Source organism: Heteronotia binoei, chromosome 1 (genome assembly GCF_032191835.1).
Source record: "Heteronotia binoei isolate CCM8104 ecotype False Entrance Well chromosome 1, APGP_CSIRO_Hbin_v1, whole genome shotgun sequence".
NCBI classification, from domain to species: domain Eukaryota; kingdom Metazoa; phylum Chordata; class Lepidosauria; order Squamata; family Gekkonidae; genus Heteronotia; species Heteronotia binoei.
In genome coordinates this window covers 243,039,973-243,059,440 of record NC_083223.1, presented here as the reverse complement: position 1 = coordinate 243,059,440, position 19,468 = coordinate 243,039,973, and the positions used below count along the sequence as shown (strand labels likewise).

Here is a 19,468-nt window from a genome sequence, read left to right as displayed (position 1 = left end):
TTCATCCTCAGAATCTGCAGGTATTTCCTAGTCCTGAGCTAGCAACCCTAGGTTGAAGGTCTTTTGGCATCCTAGGCTAGCTGCTAGTAGCATGTGCCCCCCACAGGTCTGGGCCTATGTATGCAGACCTGGCACACTGTGAGCCCAAAAGATGACATGAAGCCAGAGTGAGGGACTTTGCAATGGTGGAAGCTGTTTGCCCTTCCTTCCTCCCTCCTTTGCAGGGGTGGGAGAAGGAAAGGAAAGGCTGGATGAGCTGCTATGCCCCATGCCATCCCACTTTCCACAGAGTTGGAGGGAGAACATATAAGAGAAGCCCTGTTGGATCAGACCAGTGGTTCATCTAGTCCAGCATCCTGACTCACAGACTGCCATTGAGTAAAAGGATCTCTGGTTGACCTTTTCTGTCCTTATGAGCATAGCAGAAGGTAAGCTGCTTCCTCCCCACACTACAACTTTCTGGTTAAATGGTTTTTGGAAGATTTGCTTTAGATTTGTATCTTCCTGCAGCAAGATTGGTATCTCCACGCAGTGTGTCTGGTTTTTCTCTAAATGGATGGCAGAGCTTTTTGAGCCATCAGCTACATGCTGGGCTGGAGCCCTTAACTCTGACAGAGGTATTTTTAGGCTGGTCAGTGAGTGACTGGCCTTACGCTGTGACCCTCCTTATCTAGTTTTCTGTGAGATAAGGCGGCCTTGCAATCTTTATTGAAGTTTCCTCTGAAAGCGGTACTTTTTGTGTGTGTATGAAGCTGTATCACATCACTAGTCTTCCTTATAGATTGAAGGAGACAAGGATGTAAATGAACTTTGTGTTCAGTGGCTTCTATCCAGAGAAATATGAACAAAGTTTCCCTCAGGCACAGGAAGTGTCTCTGTCCTTTTCTTCCAACTTTGGCCCCTGGAACTTTCTGAAAAGACAGGTGGACCCCCTGGAAATGTGTGTAAGGTGGTGCCAGAGGATGCAGTTGGTGGTGGGAACTGGAGGAAGTGGGAAAGTCCCTCTTTGCATGAGCAGAACTACCTTCTATTGGTGCTGGAGCTAGAGTTGACAGCAATACAAGAACTTGTGGGCACTCAATTAAACTGCTGAGCAGTCGGGTTAGAACGGATAAAAGGAAGTACTTCTTCACTCAAAGGGTGATTAACACATGGAATTCACTGCCACAGGAGGTGGTGGCAGCTGCAAGCAGGGCCAGATTAACAATTAGGCCAAGTAGGTACTGGCCTATGGGCCCCCATGCCTTTAGGGGCCCCAGGCTGGTCCCCCCCCCCCTGTTTTCACCCTGCTTGGAGCCTGCACGTGCAGCCAGCAACTGAACCGCTCTTTGTCCAACTTGCCTGGTGCAGCTGCTGCTGGTGGTGTTGCCAAGTTTGCCCCCCTCTGCCTCTCCCCCGAACCTTTGTCAAAGGGGCTTTTGAGAAGGTGGCTGCAGCAGGGGCCATGGGTGGCAGGGCATGTGCTCTGACTCTGAGATAAATTTATAAGGGGCCCTCCAAGATTTTGACTGCCTAGGGGCCTCCACAGGGTTTAATCCAGCACTGGCTGCAAGCATAGACAGCTTCAAGAGAGGATTGGATAAACATATGGAGCAGAGGTCCATCAATGGCTATTAGCCACAACATATTGTTGGAACTCTGTCTGTGGCCATGATGCTCTGTATTCTTGGTGCTGGGGGGGGGGGGGCAACAGTGGGAGGACTTCTAATGTCCTGACCCCACTGGTGGACCTCCTGATGGCACCTGGGGGGGGGGGGTTGGCCACTGTGTGACACAGTGTTGGACTAGATAGGCCATTGGCCTGATCCAACATGGCTTCTCTTTTGTTTTTAATTTCTGGAGGTGGTTTTAGAGCTTACTCCTGGGCCATTTTTAACTCCCCAGCCTGCCCCTGCTGGAGCATTGCAGTTATACCATCTACCTTCCTTCTCCCTGGCTATAAGAAAAGGAGAGTTATGGATGAACTGGTCTTAATTTAGAAGCTGATAATAAACTATGCTTATAGCAGAAGTTTTAATCTGCAAGCTAATGTTATAGGTTGATTTGACAAGAGTGGCTATTTTATGATCAAAATAAACGCAGGTGGGTAATTGTTGAACAAAGCTAGCTGATAATATGAGGTTTCATAATAGTATAATTTAAATAAAGAATTCCCCACTTATGAATAGTTTTTGTTCCCATGGAGATCAGCTGGTTCTGAATAATGTTGACCTTGTTTACATGGGTTCTATAATGGACAAGGAATGAGAAACGTGGCCTCTTGCTGTCACAGCAGTTAAATAGCAGAGGTGGAGGGGCCAAGTCTTAGCTGAGCTTGCTGGGAGGTTCTGGGTTCCATGCACATGCCCATTCCCCATGCATGTGAATGTTCAGTGGACCCTGGAAGAAGATGAGTCACATTGCAACCACCACCTGTGGTTCTGTGCAGCGGTTGGGTCCAGATGTCCCTATCAGCTCCTCTTCTTGAAATATGATAGCAATTCTCAGTTTAGATTCTGGGTAGGCACATCCTTTTAATTTAGATATTTATATCCCATTTTTTCTCTGCCATGGAGGCCCAAAGAGGTTTACAATGATGTTCTTTCCTCTTTGTTTTATCCTGACAGGAACAAGCCTGTGAGGGAGATTTGGGTCAGAAGGAGGGAGGGGTTTAAAGTCATCCAAGGTGCTTCCGTGGCATTGCAGGGATCTGAGCCTGATTGTCCCAGATCCTGTTCTGATGCTCTGATCACAAACTCTGATGGTACTTTACTTCCTGCAAGCATGTAACAGCATCCCCTTAAAGAACTGGGAATTGTAGCTCAGAGAAGTCACCAGGTGTTCCAACACCATGTCCAGCAAAGCCTGATGAAAGCAGAGCAAATTTGACTGATTTCAGTATTGCTGGGAACCCCTCCACTGGATGGTGGTCTGGGAGAGACCTTCATTGAGGTAATCTGCTTTACAATGAAAGCTGGAGCCATCTAGCTTCACAGTTGAAGAAATGCATGGATCCAGACAGCATTACTTGCAAGATATATTTCTTCAGCACCTGCACATTTCCTGGCCTCTCAGCATGGTGTCCATGAGGCAGCCTCCAACATTACTAAAATGGCAATTGATAAGCCATCCTTCATTAAACCTCGCAATAGAACAAAGTTTGAGTCTAGTGGCACCTTTAAGACCAACAAAGTTTAATTAGTCTTAAAGGTGCTGCTGGAGAGCCAGTTTGGTGTAGGGTTAAGTGCATGGACTCTTATCTGGGAGAACCGGGTTTGATTCCCCACTCCTCCACTTGCACCTGCTGGAATGGCCTTGGGTCTGCCATAGCTATCGCAGAGGTTGTCCTTGAAAAGGGCAGCTGCTGTGAGAGCCCTCTCAGCCCAGCCACCTCACAGGGTGTCTGTTGTGTGGGGAGAATATAAAGGAGATCGTAAGCCACTCTGAGTCTGATTCGGAGAGATGGTGGGGTATTAATCTGCAATTCTTCTTCTTTGTTCTGTTGCTTCAGACCAACTCTGCTACCCACCTTAATCTAAACTCCACAATTAATCTTTTAATACTAGCATGCACTTTTAATTGGCAATGCAGATTCAATGGCCCTCCTCTGTCCTTGGCCATGGGCTCAAGAGCAGCCTCAGTTCTTCACCAATAAAATGGTATAACAGCAACTTACCTCTAAGAGTTGTGCAAAAGATAAAACATTATTAAGGCTTCAAAAGCATTTGCTTAACCAAAAGTCCTATTGGCATTTTTGTATGGCCATGTTTTTTATGGGAAGCTTGCTTTGTAAAGTAACATAGGGTTGCCCGCTCTGGTATAGGAAAAATCTGGATATTTGGAGGTGGAGCCTGTGAGGGAGATTTGGGTCAGAAGGAGGGAGGGGTTTAAAGTCATCCAAGGTGCTTCCGTGGCATTGCAGGGATCTGAACCTGATTGTCCCAGATCCCAGATCTTGGGGAGAGGAGGAACTTCCATGGGGTGGAATGCCATGGTGTCTACTTCCCAAAGTGGCCATTTTCTCCAGGTGAACTGATCTCTGTTGCCTGGAGATCAATTGTAATCCCAGGAGATCTCCAGCTACCACCTGGAGGCTAGCAACCCTAGGGAGAGCAGAATACAAATCCAAAAAATAAATAAAAGGAAGAGTACTTTGACCTAACTTTTAAGAAATGGCATAAACCACAACACTGTTCTAAAAGTAACTTACCTTTTTCTGAGAGGGCATCTTGGCTTAAATTACCTCAGTTAGTTTCTGTCCAAAGATGAAAATATCATTCCTATATGGCCCCATGTGAAGAAACTCCTGGCCCCATTTAGAAAAATTTGAGGTTCCAGCACTGCTTAAATATACCTAGTGTTGACAACCTCTGAGTGGGGCCTGGAAATCTCCCAAAATTACAAACAAGATCAGTTTGCCTGAAGAAAATGGCAGCCTTGGAAGGTGGACTCTAAGGCATCGTATCCCACTGAGGTTCCTCCTCTCCCTCAACCCTGCCCTCCTCAAAGCCCACCTGCAAAGCTCTGTTAATTTCCCACAATGCCTTTGGTAATCCTAGTCATACATCCAACTTAATAGAATGGCACAGTGAGCCAAAATTATAACCTGGCACCAGAGTAAGAATTTTGAGAAACTGAAGAGAAAAAATTCAATGACTTGGGGTTGGGGGATCGAGGCATCTTGGAAGACCACCCCTCTGTTGCCTCCTCCTGCAGTCCAACTGTTCTGTACCATGTTTGCAAATATATTGATGCTGCTTGCTGTGGGCCCCAGTGGGAAATTCTTGCCTCATCCTAGACATCACTTTTTGTGCATTGCTTCTCTGCAGGGAAGAGCTTTCACCCCTTGCTGTTCCAATTTGTTTGCATCTGTGTTATTTCAATGTAGCATAAATGTAACGGACAAGTAACCCCAGTCAACAATTGTTACAAGGAATAATAGTCTTTCCTTCTTTCCCGCTGTAAAGAGTTTGCCCCCCCAGGGCTTCAGCCATTCAAACCTTTTGCTATTCCAAGACAGACTCTAATTGGGCCTGGACTGTCTGTTAGGCTTTGGGTGACACTCACAACAATTTTATAGATAAGCAATTGCCATCCAAAAGGCCACATTGAACAGAGAGGGCTTTCCTTTCCTGGCATCAGTACATGCCCCTTGCCCTCATGGGCAAAGAGCCTTTTAACCCCTCCTTTTCAAGTGGATGGAAACAGAAGCTTGAACTGAACAGATGAATCTCCTGAATCAGCTTACTGGCCCATCTAATGCAGAAGGTGGCATGGTTCAGTGGCAGACCATCTGCTTTCATTGCAGAAGGATCCAGGTTCAACCCTCAGCATATGGAAGTAGTGGGCGATGCACAAGACCTCTTCCTGAGATCCTGGAGAGATGCTGCCTGAGTAACGAAGACTTGACCTTGATAGGGCAAGGACAGAATTCAGGATAAGGCAGCTTTATGTGTGCATGCAACCATCCCAGGCTATGGCTGGATGATCTACAACACAAAAATCTTATTAAGCTGAGTCCATCTGAGTCTATGCCTGAGGAGAAATGGGGATGGGAGACCACTGAGGAAGTCTAGGGCTGCTATGCCGAGGAAGGCAATGGCAAACCACCACTGTGCATCTCACCTTGAAAACCCCATGAGGTAGAACTTAATGGGGTTGCCAGGTCCGTTGTGACTTCATGGCACTTTGTTGTTGTTGTTCAGTCACACAGTTGAGTCTGACTCTTTGCGACCCCATGGACAAAGTCATGCCAGGCCCTCCTGTCATGGCACTTAATTACACTGAATTAAACTTCCATGCAAAAGTTCCAAGGGTCACTCCTGGCATCTCCCATTAAAAACTCTCCAGTGACTGGTGTCAAGAAAGACCTTTTTGTGCCAGAGATTTGGAATAGCTACTGCCAGTGAAAGTAGCGAACATTGAGCTAGACTGACCAGTGATCTAACTCTGCACAAGAATGCAATTTGTTCGAAAGTGGCTCCTGTGCTGTGACCTTTACATTTAGCACATGTAGCTTTAATAGAAAATCTCGGATTGTTGTTCCTCGAGAAAATGATATTCCAAATACCATGAGACTGATACATCCCCTTCCTTAAGACAAAAGTCACATTTGACATTGTTCCTGTGCTGCAAACTTGCACCAACAGGGCAAACAGGAAACAAAAGTTGCTTTTAAACTGAGGTTTAAAAGCTTAAACCCACCTAACAAGCACAATGCCTTGACCGGGATGGCTCAAGCTAGCCTGATCCTATCAGATCTCATCTCAGAAGCTAAGCAGGGCCGACTTGGATGGGAGACCACTAAGGAAGTCTAGGGTCGTTATGTGGATGCAGGGAAGAAATACCTATTTCAGTTTGGGAGCTGATTTAGGGGCTATGTTGCATCAGAGACTAAGTTACCATTAAGGAAGTCCCCACTTTGGATCTCACCTCTGCCATAAACTCACCAGGAATCCTTTGGCAAGCCACACTTTCTGGCTCTAGTGTCCTCCCACCGTTTGTAACACAGCATCTGCTGAATCATAGGTCGTTTTCACACTCACCTTAATCAGCAGCGACGACCCTCTTCACCGCGCAGGATCTGCGCGGATTTCGCACTAATTGCCGCGGAGCACCCATAAGAGCCGGAAAGTCCCAGCGCTTTTGCGGCGCAAACGGAAACTGGTTTTTGGCGGTTTCCGTTTGCGCTGCAAAAGCGCCGGGACTTTCCGGCTCTTCTGGGTGCTCCGCGGCAATTAGTGCGAAATCCGCGCAGATCCTGCGCAGTGAAGAGGGTCGTCGCTGCTGATTAAGGTGAGTGCGAAAACGACCAGACCATGGTCCCTCTAGCTCAGAAACCCATTTCCACCTGCGATCAGATGTTTCTTGAACCCCACTTGCATCAAAGGCTGCCAGCAGGATTCTGTCTCCTCCCTTTGCTCACCAGTATTTGGATGTACACTGCCTTTGAATATGTAGGGTCCACTTACCCATTATATGGTTAATACCTGTTGATACAGCTGTTCTCTGTGGATTTCTTTAATCCTCTCGTAAAGCTATCTGAATTAGTGGATAAAAGACCACATGACACGTGTGAAAGTGCTTTGAACACTCTGTAAATGCTAAGGGTTACGTGGAGAGAGTTTCAAGTGTGCTGCATGCCACAGAAGTCTGTCACTGGCCGGCTCCACAGGCTCAGTAATCCTCTTGGCCCCATAACAATGTGAAAGCTTGAAACCACATATTTTCGCTCTTGCGCTGCCTCATTTTTTCACCCTACAGTTTGTAATGAATGGCATCCAAGAGGGACAGGGGATATTGAAAAACGAAGCAATCAATTACTGATGGAGCTAAACTTCTACAGCCTCCTTGCCACTGAAAGATTGCCATAGCCTTGACAGCAACTGTTATAAATTATAGCCTAGAAATTGTAAATATTAAAAACAGGGAGAGGAAAATGAGTGGTTATTAGCCAAGCAATTAATAAAAGGCTTGTACACATGTCACTGCTGCATCTGCAAGGCATCTTGGGAGAGTTAAGCTTGATGGATAGACCTTAATGAAGGGCTCTCTTCGAGCCTCTCTGCTGCAGTTCATTTTGGCTTCATTTCTCATTCTCTGTCTTATTCTATCTTCTTTCTTTGGGGGGGGGGGGCAGTATTCCTTGTGGACTGCCCATTTCCAGCAAAACTAGCACTTATTAGGCCAAATATGCTGACTGAAGGATGTAAAAAAAAAAGAAATCAAACTACTTTATTTTGCTGCTCCATGCATTTAATGGCCATGTTGAAGGAGAAAGTCAGGTGTATCTATTCCATAAATACACTTACCCTCTAGTTTGCCATTTCAAATGTCCAGCTTAAATAGAACTGTACAATGTGGCCAGATCCTGAAACAAAGAAGTATTCCCTTAACTGTAAAGTTAGGATACATCTTTTTAGAATAGTAGTACGGGATGCACACCTAAAGGTTCTAATCCCAGAAATGTTTTATGGAAACCTGTTTCCACATATGCATCTGCTTATCATGACTGGAGCAATACTCTCAATCATAATTTGTTTTCCATAGGTTGAGTAGGCAGTTGTTGACACATACAAACAAGCATACAGGCTCAATTGGAACCAAAGCAATAGCAGTTCCCTCTGCAACGGAGCTGTGAAAAACTATGTATTCCCTGGCTCTTTGTAAGAAAGGCAGAAGAAAGAGGTGATAAACTAGAAACTACCTCTCAGCCTAAGTATGTCTTGGCTACATTGTGAGTCAACTTCAAAACAAATTGAGATCAGGAATAAAAGGGGAAGAATGGAAAGAAGCTCGTGGCTGGTTGCAGGTTTTTGAGGGCCCTGGTCATCAGAGTGCAACCACCAACCCTGGTCCTCTGGTGCCTCTAGATGCAGCCCTTCTTGCCCTCCCACTCATGAACTGCCTAAGTTCAGAGAATCAGCATTGCTGTCAGATTGCCATCTAGCCTCTACACTGGTCTCTCCCTATTGGCTTGGATCAGGCCATCTTCTTGATCTCTGGTTCCATGTGGGTGCCCTACCCACCCACCCACGCCCCCCCCCCCCCCGGGCAGCCCTTGACGCCCAGCAACTGCCCTGCCTCTCTGACTGCTGATGCCAGCTGTGCTCATTTGCTTCTGACACAGCAGTGCAGAAATTCATTTTAAAAGCTACAACACTAAAATAGGATATTCATTCTGCACTGAGTGCTTCGAGTCCACAAAGCACCTTTCGCAACCTCTGACTAATCCTTATTCCCCAGAGCTAAACATAACACTCACACTGTGACATTATCTATTAAAATAGGTTTTTTATTTGGTCAGCTGGGAGCAAGCCTCTGGGATTTTATTTTATTTTTTTTTAAAAGCAAAACAATAATCACATAAAGGTTGAAAACTGAAAGGAAATGAAAAGCGAAGCACAGCACAGCATGGACTAAAGCAAGACATGTCTTCGATCCAAGTTGGAGGCATGAATGACAGCTTGGGCCCAGGGGTCTCCTCCTATTTCAATGGAGGCAAGGCTCCTGGGAAAGGGGAACCAAATTTTCCTGATCAAGGCTCCTGCACCTTTAACAGGACAGTGCAAAATCTGACTGGCGCATCTTTTGCTATCACTGTAGCTTCATGATGGGGAAAAGTGGCACCGGCTGAATTATTCCTTGGAGTATTGAGGCACAGGAGCCTCTGCTGGTGGAAGAAGCTGGAAACTGGGTGGTGATTTCTTGCAAAAAGAAAAGAAACAGCTGCACGAGGTCTTTCCGTGGCAGCAGCTGCTCTCCTCTCCCTGCTCAGACTAAGGACAGTTTCCATTCCTGCCATTTTAAAGCTTCTCTTTCAAGAGGAGAGACTGGCACGGAGAGGCTCAGAATTTCTGCAGGAATTTGAGGACTAGGTCCTGCAGCTTAACCCTCAGCGCCTCATCACTTTCACACATGATGTGGGTTGAATCCTCCTCAATCCGAATGAGCGTTTCCACATCTTGAAACAGCACGATGTGTCCCTTCGGGGTATCTTCTACCTTGACATCACTAAAGCCGTGCTGTGGGAGCAGGAGAATGGAAAGGTTACTGGCATACAAGAGAACAAGTGAACCAGATGCCCTTATCTGCTAAGCACAGTGCAAAGGAATGGACTTGCAGGGCTTCCCAATTCCTTTGGATTGGCCCCCAAGAGGTTGGAAAACTCAGCAGCTGTCCTAAGTCTTTGCTCAGTGAGTATGCCCCTTTCCTTTGCTTCACAGGGGTTCCAAAAACAAACTGGGTAACTTCCACCACCGCTACCAACTCTAAATTTTTTTTTCTAGTGAACTGAATTGTATGTCTAGCACTCTATACCTTCACTGCCATTAGGTTCTGCCTCATTGCCTTGCCTCCTAATTCTCTCTTAGAAGCTAGAACAGGACAATTTATCAGTGGCTAGATTGGTGGCAACTCAAGACTGGGCCTTCTCAGCAGTGGCACAACCTGTGGAACTCCTTCCTCAGGGAGATTCGTCTATCATTGTCTTCTGTGAGTGGGGCTATCAGGCATACCTCTCATAACTATTATTGGCCCCCCTCCCTGGTTTTGGTGTTACGTTTATTGAACTATTTTTTATATATTTTATTTTAAACACTGTTTTAATGTCTTGATGTTTGCCACTTTGGAGACAGTATTTGACTGGAAAGGCGGCACAGAAATGTTTTACATAAAGAAAAACATCATAATTTCAAGTTATTGTGCTCCATGGATTTTGAGCTCACTCAGTGCCCCCCCCCCCCGTTACCTCACTTCAGACAGCAAAACCAAGCAGGTGTGGTGCTTTTCCAGAGATTACAGCATTCAAGATATAAGAAAGTTTAATAAATGGATAAAAAGAATACACATGGTCACTTGAAGCATGTAAACTTCCAAGGATACAAAGAAAAGGTGAAAACACACAATTCCCTTTTCTTGTGCTCAGAATTTACCCTACAGGATGTTAAAATATGTCAGAGTAGTTTTAGGTTGCAGGAATTTAATGTTCATCATTACCTTTGTTCTCTGGGTTGAATCTTCTCCCATTGTCCCTAGCCATGCGGACAAGATGGAGTCCCTAGGCAAAGCTTAGTCCTTGGTGTCTTGTACTCCCAAGTCAAGATATAGAGAGCTTCTTCACTCCGTCCAGAGAATTTATATTCTATGCTGGGCACAGCCCATCCTACACTGGGGTCATTCAGATCTTTTTGTCCCACAAGGAAGACAATACATTCTATCAATCTGGGCTTTCCCCCTGTCTGTCAGTGAGTATCCCCTTCCAGCAGGGTGTGGTTGTGCTAAACCACTGGCCTGCTTGGTCCAGAGTCATTAGTATAACAAAGAGCCTGGTAGTTCCTTTCACACACACACACACACACCCTTAGTGCTAGCTAGAAGTCTGAAGCTGGCTTCCTGAGTGCACAGTGAAGTCACAGTCACTGCTTTGGTGGAGGACATTTCTTCACACATTGGACGCTTTTAGAAGATGAGGAGATTGGGTTTATACTCTGCCCTTCACTTGGAGTGGCTTATAATTACCTTCCCTTCCTCTCCCCACAACAGACACCCTGTGAAGTAGGTAAAGCTGAGGGAGCTCTTCAAGAATTGCTCTTGAAAAGAACTGTGGCTGACCCAAGGTCACCCAGCTGGCTGCATGTGGAGGAGTGGGGAATCAAACCTGGTTCTTCCAGATTAAAGTCTGTGCTCTTAACCAGTACACCAAACTGGCTCTCAAGGTCAAAGATAGATATCTATATGTGGGCATGTGCCTCCCTAAGCAGTTACACCCTAATCATTGAAGTCAATAGCTTTGGAAGAGGGTAACAGCTTATTATGTGTTTGTTCAGGGTTGCAATGCTTATCAATGGGTTAATTTTAAAAGGTGCTACTCATTGATCTGGCAGCAGATTTTATACATTGGTTATGATGAACACACACACACATTCATCATTACCTTAATTCTCTGGGTTGAATCTTCCCCCTATTGTCCCTAGCCATGTGGACAAGATGGGAGTCCCTAGATAAATCTTAATCCTTGATGCCTTGTGCTAAGCATATATATGTGCTTAGAAAGACCTATTTGCCAGGCATCTTAGTTTAGAAGAAGCATTCCTCAACAGGAGTACAGCTGCAAGAATATATTTTTTCTCTCAGTTGCAATCCAGGAATTTGTACAGTGGATTCCTCCCTCCTCTTGATTGCTCACTTTTTCTCTTTATTCTCATCCCTCTTCTTTAGCAGTTTTAAAATAGTCTCCTGATTTATTGCATCGTCTCTGTAGTGCTGTCCTAATCCTTGCTGATTTACAGACCTTGTTATATACACTTTAAAAACCTGATAAATAAAAGTGGTTTTGCAGAAAAAAGCAGCAGGGGCATTCCTCCTCTTCTGTCACTTGGGAGTTGGTGTCTGCAGGCGTGCATCATAGACAGACAAAGACAGAATGCTGTTGTATTTGCATGCAAATGTATGCGGACTTTGCTTGATGAGCCAATTAGTTGCTCAAAGTGCTTGGTTTTTAAATGCCTGGATTTCTTTAATGTTTTCAGTGTTTTCTTCAACACCCAAGGGCTTCATGACAGGAACAGCCATTCTAGGATGTGGCTTTGAGGCTAAAAGGGGGTATGAAGGCTTGGTTCAGTTCACTGTGGCTCTCACTGACAAAGCAAATAGGCTGCATTTGAAAGAGGGCAAGACTGCCTCAATGCCACAGACACAGGGATTTCCAGGGGCAGGTTTAGCTCCACCTGAATGCTGAGTGAATGGCTGTACTGTCTCTCATATAGATCAATGGATTCCAGGCACTCATATAGGAAAACCAGAGGGTTGCATGTAGGCCAAAATCTGTCACCATACCTGGACCACATTGATAGGAAGGGTGGGGAAAATGCAGCTCTTCACAGACATGCGGTAGCAATACACAGTACTATATACAAAGGGCCCTTTGCACAATATACAGTTATCTCCCTCTGTGTGCACACATCCCACTGCTGGCCTAAGAGCAGGCATACCGCTGTTTTTATTTTGAGACCCATAATGCTGAAAAAGGCCTCCTTTCGGCCTGTGGAGCAGTCCTGTTCCTGCTAAGAGCATGCAAAGAATCCTGGCCAGCTTTGCATGCCTTGTAATCAAAAAGCTTCACATATCGTTAACACCAGCAGAGGCTGAGTCACTGTACTTGGTTTTGCAACATGTGCTTTCCCCTCTCTTTCCAATTTAAAGGCATGTCAAGATTGCCAAATATTCTACCCAGCAACAATTCTGTGGTCCAGCAAATGGAATATTCATAGTTCCCCCCCCCCCCCCCCAACTTCCTGCACTATCTTTAAAGGAACAATTGGGGAAAACTGCTTGAATCTCCTTTACCTTCTCCAGGATCTGGACCAACTGGTCCATGGGAATGGAGCCGCTGAGCAGAGGCTTGATGGCTCTCAATTCTGGCACATCATCCGTTACCCTCTTCCTTTTCTTGCCAGGCTGCGGCTGAGATGGCTTTGGAGGGAGCTACCAGCCAACATGATTTGGGGAGAGAGAGAGAAAGGAAAGGGAAGCAGTTAGAAGACACTGAGGACTCTGTGGCTTGCGGGGGCACGTTATAAAGACCCCTTGTGGAAGCTGTGCAGATCTGGACCTGGTCAGTGTGTGGACAGAAGACCTCCTGGAAGCCCCATGTCCATAGCTCTAAGACTGCTTTCTCTCTCATGGTAGAATGGCCTGTCTGAGGAGGTTAAAAAAGGCTTCCAGGGCTTTTTTGGGTAGCAGGAACTCCTTTGCATATTAGGCCACACCCCCTGTCACCAATCTTCCTGGAGCTTACAGTAAGCCCTGTAAGAAGAGCTCTGTAAACTCTTGGAGGATTGGCTACATCAGGGGCATGTGGCCTAACATGCAAAGGAGTTCCTGCTACAAAAAAAGCCCTGCATGCTTCTGTCATTTCACAGAATGCATAGAACACAACTGTTCAGAAGGGCCTTTTCATAAAGGGAGCAGGGATACAATAGGATGGAATTTAGGAAATATGGTTTTAATCTAATTGCCTGTGAAATTTTAGGCAGTTTTCTTTTTCTCCTCCTTTTATACTGCATTGTTTACTGGATGTGTTACACGGTCTGCAATCCGGCACTCTCTAATTGCGAAACCCTGGTTTTGGATCATTGTTTTTCCATTTGTGCAATCCCGTTTATACTCATTGTATTATACAGTTGCTATTCCATTGTTCTTTAATTTTGCGTAATTCAGCACTGTTATCCAGCTTTACTGTATTTTTATAATTGCAGGTTTTATACAATCTTTTGCATTGCCTTTTATAACACTGTTATCTTCCTTGAGTCTTGATGATACAGACAGTTGAGAAATGGAGTAAATAAATAAAAACTGAGCCCCATGATGAAAGGAAGCTGGGGTATCAATCTGAGAGATGCTGAAATGGTCCCCTGGGACTGCCTGCTACAGTTATTCACCTCCTGCTAATCTTGCACAGGAGTGGCTATCTTCTTGTGGCTCATACCATCTTCCAGGGCCTGGGGATGGCTAATAAAGGGATCATCACAAGCAGATGGTATGCAGTTATAGACAGGGGCACTCTGGAACAAGTGTGCTGCTTAGATAAATCCCCTCCATTTGACTGTTTGGACACAACACCAGACTCAGGGTCAAACTCTCCACTGTTGCCACGGGAGATGGAGCTCTCAGCAGCCCTGCCCCTGCTGACAGAGAGCCTGGTAGCCCCCTGGGTGACAACACAGGGCCCCTTCTTGGCACCAGAGCACTAGGCACAGGTGGAGGAGACAGCTGGGGGCAGCCCCTACAGCCAGAGCAGAAGCCAAGGCAGGGCCAGAGAAGCCTGCACAAGGGCCAGGGAAAAGTAGAAGCGAGGACTGAGGGATGGCAGCCTACTCTACTCAAGCCCCTGGTGTAGCCAATAGGGAAGGAGGCAGGGCAGCAGGTGGGAGGAGCCATATCCAACAGCCCAGTAGGAGGGATGGGGAGGAGCAAATCACTGTCCTTCCACACAGAGAAGCCAGGTATGCCCTGAGAAAGGGTGGGGCTATCTGGAACTTCAGAGGCAGATTCCTAGGAAAGGAGGGGAGGAGAAAAAAGCTCTGATGTGACAAGAGCTGTGCAAAAGGAGAAGGTGGTGTAACACACACCCCTTCCCCATTCTGAGGCCTGGGGAAACCTGCTGGAGACATCCAGCAAGGCGGCTGAGGGGAAGCCATCAAGAGCTGGAGAGGGAGGAGCCTCACAGCAGCCATATAAACAGTGCAAATTGGCCTTCAACTGAGTCAGATCATTGATCCATCTAGTCCGGTATCATCTGCTCTTACCTGAAGCAGCCTGCCAGGATCCTTCCCAGATGTGTTACTGGATGACCTTTTAAGCAGGATATTCACCTTGCAATCTTCTACATAACAGATCATGTGCTCTGCCCCTGAGCTACGGCCCCGTGCCCTCCATGCATAAGAGAGCACTACAGTAAGGAATGTATCTAAAAGACTTAGGATCTCATTCCTTTCTCATACCCCACCCCCAGCAAAATTGTGCTTTCTCCCCTGCTTTTAACCAAGTCTTATTTAAAATTTCTAAGGGCTACTTAGGGTGGGGTTGGGCTGGGGGAAGGCACACAAAGCTGTTTCAGGGAACAAGTCCTGCCTCCTGGTTATTTATCCCTTGCTGTCATGTCTTTTATGTGTGGATGTCCCTGAAATGCTCAGAGGCTGCAGCTGTGCAGAATGCCACCACTCACCTCCTGCTCACCGGGAGTGCAAGTGACTGTGGGCCACCCATTCTTGTTCAACTGAACTGGCTGCCATTTTGCTTGTGGTCTCAATTCAAGGGGAATGGCTAATAAAGCCTGCACCCTGTCACTCTTTAGGAGTTTGCTTACCTAATACAGCTGCCCTGTTCATTAAGATCCGTGGATGAAGCTTTTATACCACAATAGGTCACAGCTGATTTATGGTGGATTTTCAAGAGCCATTCCGAGGTGGTTTGCCACTGCCTGCCAGTCTACCTAGTGACCCTGGACTTTCTTAGCAGTCTCCCATCCAAACACTTACTAGGGCCAACTCTGCTTAGCTTCTGAGATTGGGCTAGCCTGGGCTATTCAGGTCAGGATAGTTAAGATCTTGGGTGTGCACAAAAAAGGGCAGTCCCTGTACCACTGGAAATGCTCCCCTAGGATGCCTGGGGGATTTCACGCCTTTGTATCTTCATTTATAAAGCTGACAGCCAAACTAGATAGAGTACTGAAGACAGATCAGGATTTCTTGGGTGTATTTATTTGAGATCAAAGTAGCCACTGAGGAAATCTGATTAAGGCCATAGAGCAAGAAAAGGGTGATTAACTTCCTATCTCCTAAATTGTTCCTCCAGTTTAATTAACCTCTGAAGCTACTTTTTGCCACGCAAAGGGGGAAAACATGCATTTCCACCTCCACCGGTCATGAAGTAGCTCCAATTTGGGTCATTAAAATAAGGAGCAGGGGGAAACATTAACTTTACATTATCCCAACCCCAAAGCAGATTCTGCTCCTGCTTCCAATGTATCTATTCCACCCCTAGGGCCCTTTGATTTTTGTCCACTGGACAATACCGGCAGTTCAGTGATGCTGGTTTTCATCTAAAGTATGGATTAATTTTCCATTTCTATTCACCTATTTTGAAAGCCATGGTGCTTTATGCATTTGGGGAGGCCAGTTTGTATCTTTTTCGATAAACTTCGATCTTTGCTTGCTGCTTAGTTTGCTTTTCCTTTGTTAGTAAAAAAGGGGCCTTGTAAACAAATTAGAACAATAGCTGAGCCTATAATCCAGAGAGAGAACTTTAGGAATTTATCACCAGCCTGCTTGTCACTGGAAGAACCCCAACCCCTCCATCTGAAGATCCTGGCAAAAAAAAAAAAAAGAACTGCTAAAGATGTTTCACTGGAGTTCAGAGAGAAAGCCTAATAATCAGGAAACCACCGAGATCCAACAGTGTCATCTCTCCACCCCCGCCCAAATGCCACATCCTACCTGCAGTACATGCTTGTTGTCTTTAGTATGCAAAACAGCAGTAACGGTTGCTAGGGAAATGCCTGGCTTCATTTCCGTGGGCACCAGTGAATCTGCAAGCTAAGGCAAAAACAGATGGTACAGATTTTTTCTTTTAAAAGATCAATAAGCAAATTTAGCAACTTTGTTGGGTTACTACTGGTAAATTTTCAGAGAGGCTGGCAAAATGTACAGTAATATATGCAATAGCAAAGCAAGAAGCCCTTATAGAGATCTGCACCAAAGAGCTTATTTGCACAAACTTCAGATTCAGAAGTTAAGTGTGCAAAGTTAGCTTCTCAACATTGTTAAAATCTCAACCACTCCCCCCCCCCGCCACCTTAACAAAGAACTCCATTGCACCCATCTGTCACTCTTGAGTTGTCCTTAAAAAAAAATCCCAAGAATTTTACCCACCAGTAATAATATCCCTGTTGTTCAAAACAATAAAAGAGTCTTGCGGCAGGCACCCTAAAGACTAACAGATTTATTGTGCTATTGGCCCTTGTAGATTCAGCAGCTTTGTCAAGTGTATGGGAGTGTTCTCTGTTGACAGATGCATGTAAGCAGTGGCATAAAATGAAAGAGGCTGCTGCTCTGCAGAACTCCAGATACACACAGGAAGAGAATGGAGCCTTATTTGCAACAGCAGCCACTGTTGTCCTGCAGGCCCAGAACTCACACTCTAGAAAGCAATGACAGTGCTCCTCTGCAACTCTGGATTGCAAGAAAGGATGATTTCTTTTTGAGCTTGCCATTACTCCAAGGAAAGCATACATGGCCCTTTCCCCACTGTTGACCTCAAGACCACCTTGTACGGTGTCCTAGCCCAGCCCATCGTCATCTAGTTAGCCTCATGAAAGAGCAGGAATTCAAACCTGGACCTCCCCTGGAAATTCTAAGTGCAACATCACACTAGTTCTCTTGGGGGAAAAGTCATTTTTGTCAGAACTTCCCATCTGCCGTTTCTGATCTTTTTACTGAGGACCTTCTCGTCCCTCAATAAGCTTCCACAAGCCCTCAGATTCTCCCAAAAAAAGAAAAAAGCTGAATTGAAAATACACAGATGTACAGCCTTCCAAATTCTAAGCATTTTCGGCAACTACAAAAGACTCATGGCGACGCTAAGTACCGGGCAGTCAGATCTAAATTCAGTTGGCGTAGCAAGAAATCAACACCAGCTTCCTGGCACAGTGATAAAGAAAGAAGGCACTGAGGAACGGCTGTGATGAACACCGTCAATAAAAAATGAGGTGCCCCCTCAAGGCCTCACACATGCTTACATCCCTATAAATAAATCTATTAACAGCCAGGAAGGCTCTTTCGCCAAGCAAGAGGGTAAAACACATTTGGCCTCCTATTATATTTCATTTCTGTGGAGGAGGAAGAGGCAGAGATTTACTTGGGCCTTGTAACTCTCAGCTTGCTTCTCTCCCCTCCACATTTTTTTTTTTTTAAAGAACCTGCAGCTCTGCTGATTGACTCATCCAAGATGTGACATGGCAAAATGGAAGATGGGGAAGAGCAAAGGAAAGCAGGGGCCACAGGTACGTATCACATTTGCCAAGGTCAAGACCCAACTGACATTCACCACCATCATCATATATTGGCATTATTGGTATATCAGAAGTTACAAAATAGACAATAATCCAAGCAATAAATACAGAATCCATCAAATATAAGATTTCATACAGAAACAGAAACGATGCTATGGAGAATTCTCTTTAATTTTAAGGACTTCCACAAGAAATTTAGCAATTGCCTCAGTAATTTCAGGAATCAGATCGTTCAAAAGAAACTGACATTTGATATTATTATTATTATTCAACCGGCATTTCTGTTGAACTCCTTCAGGACCCTGCTTGATCTCAAGCAAATTCCTCCCTCCAAAACTTTGTACACACACAGATTTGCAAGTGACGAAACCTAGATGGACATCAGAACTGCATGTCTGGATGAGGCCAAATCTATTTAGTTTAGGAAATCTGGTTCCCAACAGCAGCTAGACAGTTGCCTCTGGGCAACCTGCAGGTAGGACGTTCAAGATGATGATTTCTCTTTTCCTGTACCCAGTTACCACTGTTCAAAGAGCTGCTGGACTAGTTAGAGGGGTGGACCAGGACTTATAAGAGATATAGCATTGGGAAAAGTGCAGAAAATGGCAACAAATGATTAAGGGGATGGAACACCTTCTCTGTGAAGAAAGGTTAAAGAGGTTAGGGCTCAAGCCTGGAAAAATGATGACTGAGGGGAAATATGACAGGTTCACAAAATTATACATGGGCTAGAGAAGTCAGAGAAAAAAGTACCCTTCTGCCTTTCTCACAATACAAGAAACTTGTGGGCATTCGATGAAATTAATTAATCACTGGATAAACATATGGAGCAGAGGAACATCAGTGGCTATTAGTCACAAGTTACATATGGAACGGTATGTCTGGGGCAGTGATGCTCTGTATCCTTGGTGCTTGGGGGGCAACAATGGGAGAGCTTGTGGAATTCTGGCCCCACTGGTGGGCCTTGTGATGGCACCTGGGGTTTGGCCACTGTGTGACACAGTCACATTGGCCTAATCCAACCACAAAATGGCTGTCATGAAAGCTGGAACCAATCACAAAATATTGGGAGGTTCCAAACTGCCCCTCATGGTGAAGGCAGCTCTTTTTGAATGGGTACTCCTTGGAGGTACAAAGGTCCTCCTGGATTCCTTTGAGGCAGCTCCTGCTTCCATGAGGTAGAGGAAAGCCAGGATTAAGTCTTTTGCTTTGGAGAAGAAGGAAACAGTCATTAGGAAACACATTGGTGGGTACCATAGTAGTAACTGGCACAATGTTGGATAGATTATTGGACACACAGTAGGGATTAGATCTCTGTTGTGAAGATGAAATGATCTCAAAAGGAGTTGCACCAAACTGCTAAGAAGATGAAAAGGAATAGATAATCTTGCGGCACCTAATAAAGGTATTATGGCAGAA

The 19,468-nt window shown here is 45.4% G+C and overlaps 1 protein-coding gene across 1 annotated transcript in view; it reads right to left on the bottom strand.

The window, feature by feature from the left end:
* Positions 1-8,752: 8,752 nt before the first annotated feature.
* Positions 8,753-19,468, bottom strand: part of INTS9 (integrator complex subunit 9) — a 107,331-nt gene continuing 96,615 nt past the window's right edge. Inside the window, exons 15-17 of the mRNA XM_060250318.1 lie at positions 16,476-16,574; positions 12,826-12,963; positions 8,753-9,503 (exon numbers count right to left, since the gene is read on the bottom strand). Coding sequence (XP_060106301.1) covers positions 9,327-9,503; positions 12,826-12,963; positions 16,476-16,574 — 414 coding nt within the window. The 3' untranslated portion in view covers positions 8,753-9,326. The remainder of the gene's footprint in view (positions 9,504-12,825; positions 12,964-16,475; positions 16,575-19,468) is intronic.